Genomic DNA, 13394 nt, shown 5'->3' on the forward strand with positions numbered 1-13394 from the left:
TAAACTTTTTTTTTTCTTTAAAGGAGCTTGGTGTAGTGTGTTCTTATTACACTGGGACCCTGGCTTATCAGAGGATCTGGTTGTGGGCAGTTTTGAAGCAATTTGTGCTTTTGGTGATGCATTTTGCCTTCTCCCAGCAGTGCCTTTCCCTGCCTCCTCCCTTCCCATCCCACCCAAAGACCCCTGCAACCTTTTTTATTTCTTTCACATAACCATCGTTAAGGGGCATATTCTCTTTTTATTCGAGATGTTTGGCTTCAGTCTTTATGTGGTGAACCTGCAGCCATAAGAAACCTCAGGTTACGTTGATAGACGACTTCTGTCATACCTACATGAACAAAATGTGCCATTAGCTGCATGGTTTCTCCTTTATACAGTTCATCTAATGATATACAGTTGTGTACATCATCTTTTTTGTGGTGTTCTGTAACAGAACACTGCTCCATGTTGACTTAAAGGAAATCCCTTGATGCAATGCAGTTGTTTCCTGATGTCTCCTTGCTCTTGCAGAAGAAAATGCAGAGGTGACCCTGGATGTGTCGCTGGCGTATCGTGATGACACATTTGGTGACTGGGAAGAAATAGCGCATGCCATAGAGATCAGAAAGCTGAAATGCACCTTTGGCTCACCAAAAGTAAGCGGTTTTGATGACACTGGAGGTGGGGATGTATGGGAATTGTCCTCATCCTCCCCTTCATGGGGCTTCCTACAAGCTCTGAGTTGTTCAGTGATAACTTTGAAACAGCTCAGCTTGCTTTTGGCTCAGAAATCTCTTAAAACCTAATGAGCTCCATGTGCAATTGGTTCTGTTTGGCAATACAAGAGAAGGTGTCCTCTGCAGCTGTTGTCAGGCTGTAGCCTGGGGATCTGTACCTACCCAAATGATCCTGGAGAGCTTGGACCTTTCCATCTTGTTCTTCCCTGATGGACAAACCTTGTTCTTCAGGAGTGACAAGGAAATGGCCCACCAGGACACTGCAGCACTAAAGAACCTGGAGAGGTGGGGCAGGAGTTTCTTAAATAACCTCTTAATGCCTTAAGCTGCAAAGCTGAGGAGCAGAGAGCACAGCTTGCAGTGAGAACAGAGCATCTTGTTGGAATAAAGATGTTTCTTTTTGTGCTGCAGACTGTTAACTCTGATGCTTAAATTAATCTGGTGTCTCTATACTGTGCTCTGTGTCTCATTCTCCCATTTCAGAATCCCCTTTAGCAACACCTGTACGCTTCCATACAGCCACATGAACACAGTAAACGCATACAAGGTGTGGAGGGTAGTGTTGCTAGTAAAACAGGGCTTAAAAAAACCCCAAATCAAGACACATGTGAGAGAGTTGTGTGTTTTGTTTTGGCTCAAGTTGTGCTTGGATCCCAAAGCAGCCTTTCATCTTGAAAGGCTCCCTTGGCTTTGAATACATTAAAGAGCCTGAGACATGAACCTGCTTGAATTCAAACACTTTTGACTTAATGACCCAAAACAATCCAAAACTCAAGCAATAATGTCCCCAGACCTCTGATGTTCCCCAGGCTCTCCCCAGGCAAAGGCTGCAATTAGCAAACAGGCTCTCGGTGCTAGCGGTGGTCCCAGCATCAGGGCTTTTGCAGACCCCCATGTGGAGGCTGTGCTGGTCCATCCAAGGCTGACCATCTCTTGCTGCTCTGTGCCCCGTCTCCAGATTCCAGACTCCGAAGGCCGTCACTATGACTGCGACTTCCTGCCCTTCATGGAGATTGGCAGCGTGGCCCACAAATACTACCTCATCAACATCCGTCTGCCTGTCAACGAGAGGAAAGGCATCAACGTGGGCATTGGGGAGATCAAGGACATCCGTCTGGTGGTGAGTGTCCATCTTCTGTCTGCCTGGGGGCTGCTTCAGCTCCGTTCTTAGTCTGTTTGATCCACAACAAGGTCCTCCTGCTCATTGCATATAGCTTGTGCCTGCAAATGTGACCTTACTCCTTCCCAACGGATGCCCTCTTTGACTGCTCTCTTACAATCACAGAATCATTGTGGTTGGTAAAAACCTTTAAGATCATCAAGTCTAATTCTACCATACCCACTTCTAAACCACGTCCCTGAGCACCATATCTAGGTGGCTTTTAAATACACTCATGGTTGGTGTTTTCACCACTTCCCTGGGCAGCCTGTGCCAGGCTTTGACATCCCTTTTGGTGTAGAAAGGGTCTTTCCTGTGGAGTCCTTGAGCAGTGCCACCCTCCTGCATGCCCATTGTCCTCCTGCAGAGCTGGGCTCATCCCACAGCTCTGAGAGCTCCCCTGTGCCATCTTCTCCCCACCACATCCTTGGGTGCAGAGTCCTCCAGCTGCTGCTCATGGATAGGAGCTAAGGAGGAAGAGGTTCAGGGGGTCCTGGTCTGTCATGGAGTTGGCCATTGCAGGCAGATGTTTGGGGTGGCTGTCACTTGAAGCTTGGCCCTGGGTTTCTCCCAGCTGGAAAACCTCCCACCATCATCCTTCTCGAGCCAGGTGGCTGTGGTGACTGCAGACAGCGGTGGGAGGATGTGTGTCTGGAGACGTGCATTCATTTGGCTGATGTGTTTCCCACCAGCGGTGACTTTGCTTCATGAATATCTTGTTACGTTTCCCTTTCCTGTTTTGAGGAAACTGCATCGTTCAAAGGATCTGCATGTCCTTACATGTTAAATGCTGCCTTGTACATGCCTTCTCTGCAAGGAGAAGCATGGAGTAATGATGGTTAAAACCTATACAGCTGCTGCATCCCACCTTGCTTTTCCTTAGGGCATCCATCAAAACGGAGGCTTCACAAAGGTGTGGTTTGCCATGAAGACCTTCCTCACCCCCAGCATTTTAATCATCATGGTCTGGTACTGGAGAAGGATCACACTGATGACTCGCGCCCCTGTCCTGCTGGAGAAGTGAGTGGGGACCTGCATGCTGGCTGAGGTGACCCTTGAGTGAGAGGAGCCTGACCAAGGTGGTCGCTGCTCCCCGCCAGAACCCATGTTTCGGGAGATGGAGGTGGTCTCTTCTCCATCCCCTTCCTTCATAGCTTCTCCTTTCCCCACAAAACCCATAGAGGATGAGGAGCTGTGTTTGCCCATGGCTGCTCACAGGGTTTGCTGGCAGGAGGTGACACCCCACTGCCCAAACAGGGCCAGATTTCCTCTTCTTGCTCTTCACGCACAGCTTTGACTTCTGAGGCTCTGTCCTTGTACAAACTGGAAAGCGATGGTGTTTCTGCCTCTGCAGGGTCATCTTTGCTTTGGGAATCTCCATGACGTTCATTAACATCCCTGTGGAGTGGTTCTCCATTGGGTTTGACTGGACATGGATGTTGCTCTTCGGAGACATTCGACAAGGCATCTTCTATGCCATGCTTCTGTCGTTCTGGATCATCTTCTGCGGGGAGCACATGATGGTGGGTACAGCACGGAAGGGAAAGGGGTTTCCAGCACTTGCAGCAATTACCTGGCATCTCCCTTGTACTTACTGGGTGTTGGAAGCAGTGCTGCAGGCACTTGCTCCAAGTTGGAGTACTTCATGCTAACTTGCCTTTCCTTTTTCTCCTCCTCCGCACCTCTTGACCCTCTAATTAGGACCAGAACGAGCGAAATCGTCTCTCAGGGTACTGGAAGCAGGTTGGACCCATAGCCGTTGGCTCCTTCTGCCTCTTCATCTTTGATATGTGCGAGAGGTAGGTGCAGTTTAACCTGTGACTGGATGCAGAGCGCCATCTCTAAAAGCAAGGAGAGGCTTCTGTGGGGGCATTGCAGCATGCTGGTGTTTGCCAGCAGCTCATCTCATCCTATGGGCCCATAAAGAAATTGGAAAGCAGCTTGGGTGGCTCTTCCCAGGCTGCAGAGCAGATGTGGGGCTCTGAGCTTCTTGGCTCCTGCGGCAGCTCGGTGTTTTCCCTTTGCAGGGGTGTGCAGCTGAAGAACCCTTTCTACAGCATCTGGACCACTGAAGTGGGCACGGAGCTGGCTGTATCCTTCCACTCACCTTGAGGGTCTGTGTCGACAGGAGAGAGAGGTGTTCCCATCCTGCCAGGGATGTGGGGAACCCTCCTCTTGTCAGACTGGGGTTGTGAGATTGGGCTCAGGTGCTGTGGGAGATGCTGGTGTCATTTGGAATTAAAAAATCATTAAGGTTGGAGAACACCTCCAAGATCACCAAGTCCAACATCAACCCAACCCCACCATGGCCAATAAACCATGTCCCCATCCACGCATTTTCTGAATAATAGTGTTTTCTGTTATTTCAGTTCACCTCCTGCCATTTTCTCTTAACGTATGCTGTCCAGATGGCCTTTATTATCGTCGCGGGAATCTGCTTGTGTCTCTATTTTCTCTTCCTGTGTTTTATGGTCTTCCAAGTGTTCAGGAACATCAGTGGGAAGCAGTCAAGCCTCCCAGCCATGAGCAAGGCTCGCCGCCTTCATTACGAGGTAATGTCCCTTCTTCTTGCACAGATTATTTTTTTGAATGCCTTTTTGATCCTCTCTATCCATGTAGCCCTGAATTGGCAGATCTGATCGGTACTGGCTTTCTTGTGTTGCTAAAATCCCCTACAGGCCTTTTTCTGACTCTTGTGAAGTTTCTTCTTTGTTTGGATCTATGGAGTACTTTAAGCTGTCAGGAGGTGTGAGTTTGCTCTCCTTTCTTACCAGTAGTTGCCATCTCCCAGCATAAGGAACAGTGTTGGAGAATAGAAGAAAATTGGCCAAATTACCATTTAAATTACTATGGGGTGTAAGCCCACCAGCTGTCCATACCTCTGCTTCTCCTTTTGTAATATTAATGAGTATTTAAATGGAGACTGTTGCTAAGATCACTGTGAATTCTGGTTTTTGGGGTTGTCTTTTCTGAACCAAGTTGCAGGAGGGAAACTGTCCCACTAGGATCAAAGTGTGACGTGTTCAGCCCATTATCCCTGTTTTCAGCCTATGATTTTATATAACACGATATATCATCATATTTGTATGTATGTATATATGTGTGTGTATATATAAAATGTATACGTATAATGTGTGTGTGTGTATATATATATATGATGTTTTAAATATAGGTTTCATTATATATAAACATGAGAAGCTTGTTTTAGAATGCTGAAGCCAAGTGCCTGTTGTTTCCAAGGGTGTGTAAATATTTATCACCAGTGTTCTGTTAATGATGGTCACTTCTCATTTAAATAATTGCCTTATCACCCATCAGGAATGCATGTTAAAAAAAAAAAACAAACCACCAAATTCAGACTTAAGGAGAAGATATTGAGCGTTTTTCCCATCTTTCCCTTGAGCAAGATGCACAGGACCTCAGCTCGTGTTGCAGAGCTGCTGCAGCCATGCTCTACCTACAGACATCTGGCCAGCGTGAATCTGGTCTGGAAGTGTTAAATCAATAGTCATTAGTTGTCACAGGGTGACAGGGTAATTAAGCACATGCTGACATTTCCACCAAAATTCCAGAACCAGGTTAAAAAAAACCCCAACACGCACACAAAAACAACACCCCAAAGATTATTAATGTAAAAGCAGTGCAAGCAAGCACAGTACGCAGTCAGATTCCCAACTGAGCGGTCCTGCGCCCTCGTTTTGTTATAATTCACATTTTTCTGCGATAGCCAGCGTAATTTTGGCTAGCGTTGGGGAGGGCTGCAGTTTCCGGCCAGGCTGGGGCGGTGAGGACGGGTCTGGTAGCGGTCCCCATGCTGCCGAAACACCGCCACACTGAGCTACCACAGATGTTTGTTTAGGGAAGCGATGAGCTGTCAGGCAGGCCAGCGGATGAGACCCGTGTTAACCGGTGGTAAATCGGTCACGAAAAGCAGATGTCATGGAAAGCCAGAGCTGTCCAGACACGCACAGCCCGCTCGGAGCAGCTGAGAGGAGCGCAGACGTGTGGGGAGCACAGAGCATGGGCTGGCATGAACATGGCGTGGGCGGAGGTTGTTTTGCTTTGGGGTTTTGTGGGTTGGACCCTTTTTTTCTTTGCCCTTTTTTTTTTAAAAAAAAAATACTTGTATATGCTAAAACCAAAAATGGGATTTTGCGGGTTTTGTTAATGTGACGAGTGACATTTCTCCCTGAACAGGGGCTGATATTTAGGTTCAAGTTCCTGATGCTCATTACCCTGGCTTGTGCAGCAATGACCGTCATCTTCTTCATCGTCAGCCAGGTGAGTGACGTCTGAGGACATCTCCAGCTGCTAATGACATCTGCAGCTGCTAACAGCGGTGGCTCGCTTGCTGTTCAAGCAAGGCATGGCTGTTACGCACAGATTTGGTCATAAGTTGCTTTTCAAGAAGTTGTTTTCATGTATTTGAAGCACTGCCATAAAACTTCTCAGGCTGAAGCCTTCACAGAGACCTCGGGGTCATGGTAAGGTTTGGGGCCATGCTGTTTGAAACATCAGCCAAGACGGTTTTAGTCATTTCTGAGAACTCAGCAAGAAGAAACATGTCCTGTGTGCACTGAAGGAATGTGGTGGCTTTGTGTGCCCACAGAGAAATAGTAGAGCTCAGTCCCCTGGGTTGACTTGGCAGCCCAGCCATTTCCTCACCTATTTATTCTGAGCTCCAATGCAGAGCCCCTGTAAAAATGAGATTTTATCGCTGCTTAAATGTACTTGGGTTTACTCTGAGTGACTTTTGAGATGGCGTCTGTTTCAAAGGTGGCATTTCTGGTTGTGTTCCTGAGTGTTGGCATCTGCTAAATGCTATGGGTACAGCCTCGTGAGTCCAGCCTTGCTGAATTAGGGTTGCAGGAGCAGTTTCTCCCTCAGTGCCCCACTTTGAGGTCCCAACACAAAATACAGCAGCAGCTGATTTTGCTCTTAAAAAAAATCTTGCAATGGTTTGAGAAATGGGAATTCAGGCCACCTTTAGCGTCAATGACCACCACTACACATGGGTATAACACAAATTATCTTTCCCAGCCTCTCTTTTTAATCTAGTTTAGCTTTTGTTTTCCTGTTTGTCTCTTTCATTAACGGAAAGCTAGTATTCCGGTGTGAACAGCCTGCTGTCTTCAAGTAGTATTAATATTGATGAGATTTAGGTAAATCTCGACATGCTGGGGCTGCTGCTGTCAGCCCGGGCCCCCCTTGCAGGACAGCAGCAGCGCTCAGCACATCAGCTCTTCACATTATTCACGCTGCTTTTCCTTCCAGAAAAGATCTATTTATAGAAGCCTGATGTTTTCGGATGTAACTGTAGTTGCCTGCCCTTTATGTGGCAGTCTTTGCTGAACACATCAATTATGGTGGGGATATACTGCAGAATATGAGAGGTTTTGTCACATTTAAGAGCAATAAATCAAAGTTGCAGAAATCCTGATGTGATCATTTTGTAAGGACCATTTTTTTTCCTGTAGATTAAGGCTAAAGAGGAGAATCCTTCTGCCTCGCTGAATGTGTTATGCTCCATTTACATGAATTAACAATCATTTACCCCAAATTAGTGCTTTAGAGGATCTCTTTTGTACTTGTGCAGGTGACCGAGGGCCACTGGAAGTGGGGGGACATGACAATCCAGGTGAACAGCGCCTTTTTCACCGGCATCTACGGGATGTGGAACCTCTACGTCTTCGCCTTGATGTTCCTCTATGCGCCGTCACACAAGAACTATGGTGATGACCAGTCCAATGGTAAATGTCTCTCTGATCTGAAAGTGGGCGACACCTTTTTGTGCATGTTATTTTTGGCCAAAGTGCACCTTCAGCACCTTGAAATGTTACGCAGATGATGGGTTGGTTTCCCCAGCAGACGTTTTAGTTAATAACTGGGTTAGGCAGGTTTGGGTGTTTAGCCAAGGCTGTCTGAAACCTTCCAGATGGGTTCTGTGCTCTTTACCGTTAGTGTAGCTCAAATGGAGGGATAAGGAAAGGAGAAAACAGAAATTTGGGCAAGTGCTGCTGGATTCCCTTACCAGTGGTCTTCAGTGGCACATAATTTGCTAAGATGCTTACATTTAAATAACTGCAAATAACATACGTGAGTGTGGTGTTGGATCGACAGTTGAACTTGATCTTAGAGGTCTTTTCCAACCTTAATGACTGATTCATAGAAATGTTGCATAGTCCATAGCTCAGGTAGTTCCTGAGAGCCTGGAGGGAACAAAACAAGTCCTTTGCTGTCTAATTGCCAAATCTTTCATGGTGAGACTGGACTGAGGACATGGCTCTGTTTCTCAGGTGACCTGGGAGTGAACAGCGGGGAGGAGCTCCAGCTCACCACCACCATCACCCATGTGGACGGCCCAACCGAGGTTTACAAGCTGGCTCGCAAGGAGGCTCAGGAGTGACACCACAGTGGCCTCAGCCAGGCCTCACAGCGGGGTGGGGAGCAGGGGACACCCCAGCACCCTGAAACCTCTCCGACCCAACCTGCTCCAGCACCCCATACCGAGCAGAACGTTTGTAAACTCTTTAATATGGTGTAGTTTTTTTCCGGGGGGAGGGATCTGTATATTGTGTTACACTGCAGCACGTAAAACCCCACTAGAGAAGCGTTGAGGTTGCAAAGTCATTAGGAAGAAGACAAGCAGACGTTGGGAGGTTTTTATTTGGCTGCCCTGTGCCTGCACGTAAAGGCAATGCAGGAAGCACCTACTCAGTACTTTGAGTTTTCTCCTCCTGTGTAACTTTAAACAAGGCGTTGGTTGGGGTTGACTAAAGCCTTATTTAAAACAACACTTAATGCCACCATCTGTAATTGAATTGAGCCATGTTTCAGTGGAATGGGAAGTGATTTGGGGTGGAGGTGTAAACTGGGTTATGCTGGGGACCAGTTAAGAGCAGTGTTAATGGGGTGCACTGGAGGAGTGGCCAGAAGGGTCTGTGCTGCTCCTTCTTCAGGTCCTGGAAAGGAGTGTGAGGATGCAGAGGTCTCCATCGCCTGGCAGTAGTATGTGTGTGTAAACTGCTCTTAATGGGTACCTCCCATTCCCAGTGCTGTCCCAAGAGGATGAGGAGCTGCTCCCGCTGTCAGTGGCCGAAGGGTTGGAAATGAGGGAGAGAGGGGGCACTTCCAGAGCCGCTGATGGGCAGCTATCGCCTGTCCTGGAAAGAGGGACACATCATTGGATCCTTAAAACTCCTGAAATGACACATCGATTGTGAATACATTTAGGATGTGCAATTAAAGCCCCTTGCATGCTGGCTATGCCGTCACGCTGGTGTTTGGGGCTGTAAAATGGGACAATAACACCCCTGTGCTGAAAGGAAATGTGGTTTAAAACTTTTTATTTAAAAGATTATTGCATGCACAATAAGTATCATACTGTATCATACTCATTGTATGTGGAATAAGTAATTCCACACCGGTATTGTATGTGGAGTAAGTACTGAGACCACACCTCCAGCATAGATGGCAGAGTCTGACTTTTAGGTAATTTCCAGTTGCAAAGTAAATGCTAGAAGGTGCAAGCAATGTTTCTACTTGTGGTAGTTCAACTACAAAGCGAATTAAATTAACGCACATCGCATTCATTCCCCGCGTTCCTGGCTGAGCGCTTGACTTTGCAACTTTAACGCCCTTTTTAGGTCGGGTTCCAACGTGATATTTATGTTGTTCCAATAGATGTGTCCGTGGTTTCTTTTCCAGCTTAGGGTAGCACTGCATTTTGTAACGGCTCCTTACAAAGGGGGAGCCGCAGCTTTAAAACCAAATTTTGTGTCAAACACTAACGACTTGTTTACGGGGCGCGTGTCTGTGTGTGTGGGTTTTTTTTTATTAATTCCTAAGCCCTACTCATATGTCTCAGAAATAGTCCCTGGGTCTTATTAAAATATATCCTTTTTTTGTTTAAGTCGAGTTCAGTTTTTACAGAATGCTTTAAGCAACCTGGAAAACGTGTAGTTTTGTTAATTTAAATAAAGTATACAGTATTGTGGATTTGGGGTTGGCCTGCTTCACTGATGGAGGAGTCTGAGCTCTTTGGGGATCTTGTTTGCTTTTATTTGGTCTTTTACTGATGGTTTTTTTGGCCTTTAAAATCTTTGCTTTAGGCCTAATGGTTAGCAGAGCCATTTCTGCCTCTTCTCTGGAGCATCAGAGCACAACCCCTGGGTTTTCCTTGGGGCCCTGTCCCTGTTTGTCACAGCTTTGCTATGAGCTTTGCACATGGGCTATCACCCCTCTGCACCGTCAAGGTTTGTGCGTCCGTCTCCATCTGCTGCTGTATTTGAAGGTGCTACCTCCTTAATATTACAATTTATTGTTATCATTTTATTATTTTAGTTTATTCCAATTACTAACTTTTTATTTCAACCCATGAGTACTTGAACCTTTCTCCTCCCATTCTCTCCCCCACCCCACCAGGTGTGAGCAAGCGAGCAGCTGTGTGGCATTCAGTGTCCTGCAGGGTTCAACCACGACACCCAGGACCTGCACTTTTAAAGATTAATGGAAAATTTGGTAGCAAACGTTTAATTTCAACATTGACAGTTTGAAGCTCCCCATGCAGTAGGGGAACGGGGCTGCTGCGTTTCAGGCAGTGCCAGTTGCTCTGTTTCAGCGAGGAACTGGGGCTGCTTAAATACAACCAAGAGGCAGCACATGGCAGCACAGCACTTGCAGGAGCTGATAAATCTCAAAAGAGCAAATTGATGAATTGTAACTGACTAAAACCACCACCACCTCCCACACTGTCTCTTCCAGGTTTCTGATGGAGGCTCCTGGCTGGCCAGGTCCTGGCAGGACATTGCTGCCCTCTGCTGCCAGCAGCACACAGCTTCCAGCCACAGCAAAACACCAGATAAATCTCTTGCCCCTGAAAACGCAGGAAATTTGCTTAATTATGGTGCAAGGGAATGCTCAGGGTCAGAGCTGGCCCAGGAGCTTTGTGTTTCTGTGCTGCCAGGTGAGGATGTGCTGAGAACTGGGCAGAAATGGGGAAAAAACACAGCTGTAAGAGTCTGTCTGGTCCCTGGATAACAAATATGTTGTGGGACTCTGAAACACATCCCCTCGCCCACCATAAATCCAGCAGCCTGGGGCTGCTGTGTGGAATTTCATTATAATGAAAATAAAGAATTGCTGGGAAAGAATTGGGGGAGGCTGAGCTATAGGGAATGAGATGTATGGAGCTGGGGGTCCTGCTCTTGTATGCTCTGGTTCTTAATATAAATGACCGGCACTCCTGCTTTCCAATGAGACATGGTCTGTGCACTGCTATTGGGGTAGAATAAAGCAGCAAAAGATTTATTTTGGGGAGGATTTTGCTCTGTGATTGGCACAGAGGTATCACAGGTCTGTGTTGCTCCTGAGCACCTGGTGTTGCACTGCACCAGAGTCGATGGTTCTGAGTGTTTCCCTTGTCAGAGCCCATTACAGGAAATAAATGTGTGCGTTTTAAATAAAATACAGGATCTTATCACAGCTGATGCCATCAGTGTCCCTTCTGGAGCATTTCCTAATAAATATTTTAAGGGCTGAGCTGCACTCCAAAGTGTCAGCACTGCTTAGAAGAGACATCCTTCATATGCACCAGTGCCACATATCTTCTGCTTTTAATGATAATGGATGGATTTCCAAAGGGAAAAATCCCTTTTTGGCCTTCATTGCCACCTCCGCAGGTACCAGTGACATTCAAAGCCAATATTAAGAGGATGGCTGTACCGGCCATGAATATCAAACTCCATCTCCTACAAGGAAAGGAAAACTGTGGTGGGCTTTGGAGGAAAAGCAGTGGCAAGGGAGTGCAGTGAGGATGTTTCTCCAAGGAGGTGGAGACTTTCCTACTCTTTTTTTTTTTTCTCTGCTAAGTTGGCTGATAGCTTCTTTTGTACTGGTCTTACTGGAGAAGAGTCAGGAGCCCCAGCTTCGGTGTCCTGTTAGGGTCCCAAACCTTGAAAAAATGTCTGAAAAGGGGATTTCTGCCTTGGAGCAAAGGTGGTGAGCCGAGACAGCAAATAAGCTACTAATTACTAGTTAGCATCTTATTGTGGCTAATAAATACCTCACAAACACCAGAAATGGTGTTTTATCCATGTGTTCTAGAAATCCCCAGTAATTATAGGATTCAGGCAAAGACTTGTGGGTTATTGGGAACCAGGTCCCAGCAAAGGGAAGGCGAGGTGTGATTACATCTGCTGAGGTGGCTGCAGCATGCACAGTTCTGTGAACTCAATGATGCAGAAAGATGCTGGTGGGGTTGCCAAGAGTCAAGTTGGCTGCAAAGGCAGAGGAGGAAAGGGTATCTTATGGGGAGAAATAATTTGATTTCCCCAAATCCTGCAGGATATTAAGTGCTCAAAATGCTTTCACTGCCAGATGCAGGTGCCACTGGGGTTTAGGAAGCACCGAGGACATGGTCCTAGAGAGCTGGGCAAGCTGCAAACCCTGATCTCATGGGTTTGGGCACAGGTACTGGGTAGGGGTATTAAATGGTTTTGATGGAAAACGATGTGCAAAGAGGTTCAAGGTTTTATTGGCTGCTCAAGAGCACCTTTGGCTGCTGAGGCCCTGGGATGGGAACACGAGGGATTCATGGACCTGGACAGGCAGGAGGTGGAGAGGGACAGGAGAGGAATGGGCACAGCTCAGCTGATGAGAACAAGTACATGGGATGGTTTAGGGTGACATTGGGATTTTAAAACTGTTTAGCGATTGAAGAACCAGACCAAGTGGATCTCCATGAGCTCCAGTGCAGGAGCATGCTGCTGCCAGCACGTGTGGGACTCCAGTTGTTTATGTGACATGTCCCCAAGCAGGAGCATGCTTGTCCCCTGTGCTGCTTCTGGTCCCCTGTGCTGCTTCTGCTCACCTTGCCACCACAGCAATGCCCTTGGCCATCTCACTGTCCATTGCGTTTTGGTTTGCTTGTGGTCTGTCACATGTGGTCACACAGAGGACACCCCCTTGCATGGACACCCATGGAGCTGAGCACATTTTGGTGCTTAATTAACACCAGGAGAAACACCCCTGAAGAGCAGCAGCTCCCTGCAGAGCTGTGACTCTGCAGCTGTGACCAGAGAACTAATAACTCTCATGTACAGCTCAGTAGAACTCATTTCCATCCCTTTGTATGACGCACGAAGAAATGTTGATTAGTGTACTGTTAGAGATCTGCTTTTTTCCTGTTTTCATTTTCTCTATTATTATTATTATTATTATTATTATTATTATTATTATTATTATTGCAGACAGGTACATTCAAGCCAGCTGGTCTTAGAGGCTTTTTTTAAGGTCTCCATTATATATATATATATATATATGGTGGTGGTATTATTATTATTACTTTGGATGGATTCAATCAAAGTTAGGAGACTTTATCCCCTCTACAGCTCCTGGAAGGAGGGGGTAGCGAGGAGGGCTCGGTCTCTTCTCCCCAGGAACAAGCGATGGGATGAGAGGAAATGGCCTCAAGTTGTGCCAGGGGAGGGTGAGATTGGATATGGGGAAATTTCTCACTG

At 46.8% G+C, this 13394-nt stretch overlaps 1 protein-coding gene across 1 annotated transcript; it reads left to right on the forward strand.

Moving 5' to 3' along the window:
• Positions 1-510: 510 nt before the first annotated feature.
• Positions 511-8281, forward strand: WLS (wntless Wnt ligand secretion mediator; the record flags this gene model as incomplete). The annotated part of the gene is made up of 10 exons (XM_010187239.1): positions 511-635; positions 1675-1836; positions 2759-2895; positions 3230-3398; positions 3577-3674; positions 3903-3966; positions 4284-4427; positions 6073-6156; positions 7472-7625; positions 8172-8281. Coding segments are annotated over 10 exons (1247 nt in total), but the record flags the coding sequence as incomplete, so codon positions are not given.
• Positions 8282-13394: the final 5113 nt, after the last annotated feature.

The sequence above is a fragment of the Mesitornis unicolor genome, unplaced genomic scaffold, assembly GCF_000695765.1.
Source record: "Mesitornis unicolor isolate BGI_N332 unplaced genomic scaffold, ASM69576v1 scaffold39050, whole genome shotgun sequence".
NCBI classification, from domain to species: Eukaryota; Metazoa; Chordata; class Aves; order Mesitornithiformes; family Mesitornithidae; genus Mesitornis; species Mesitornis unicolor.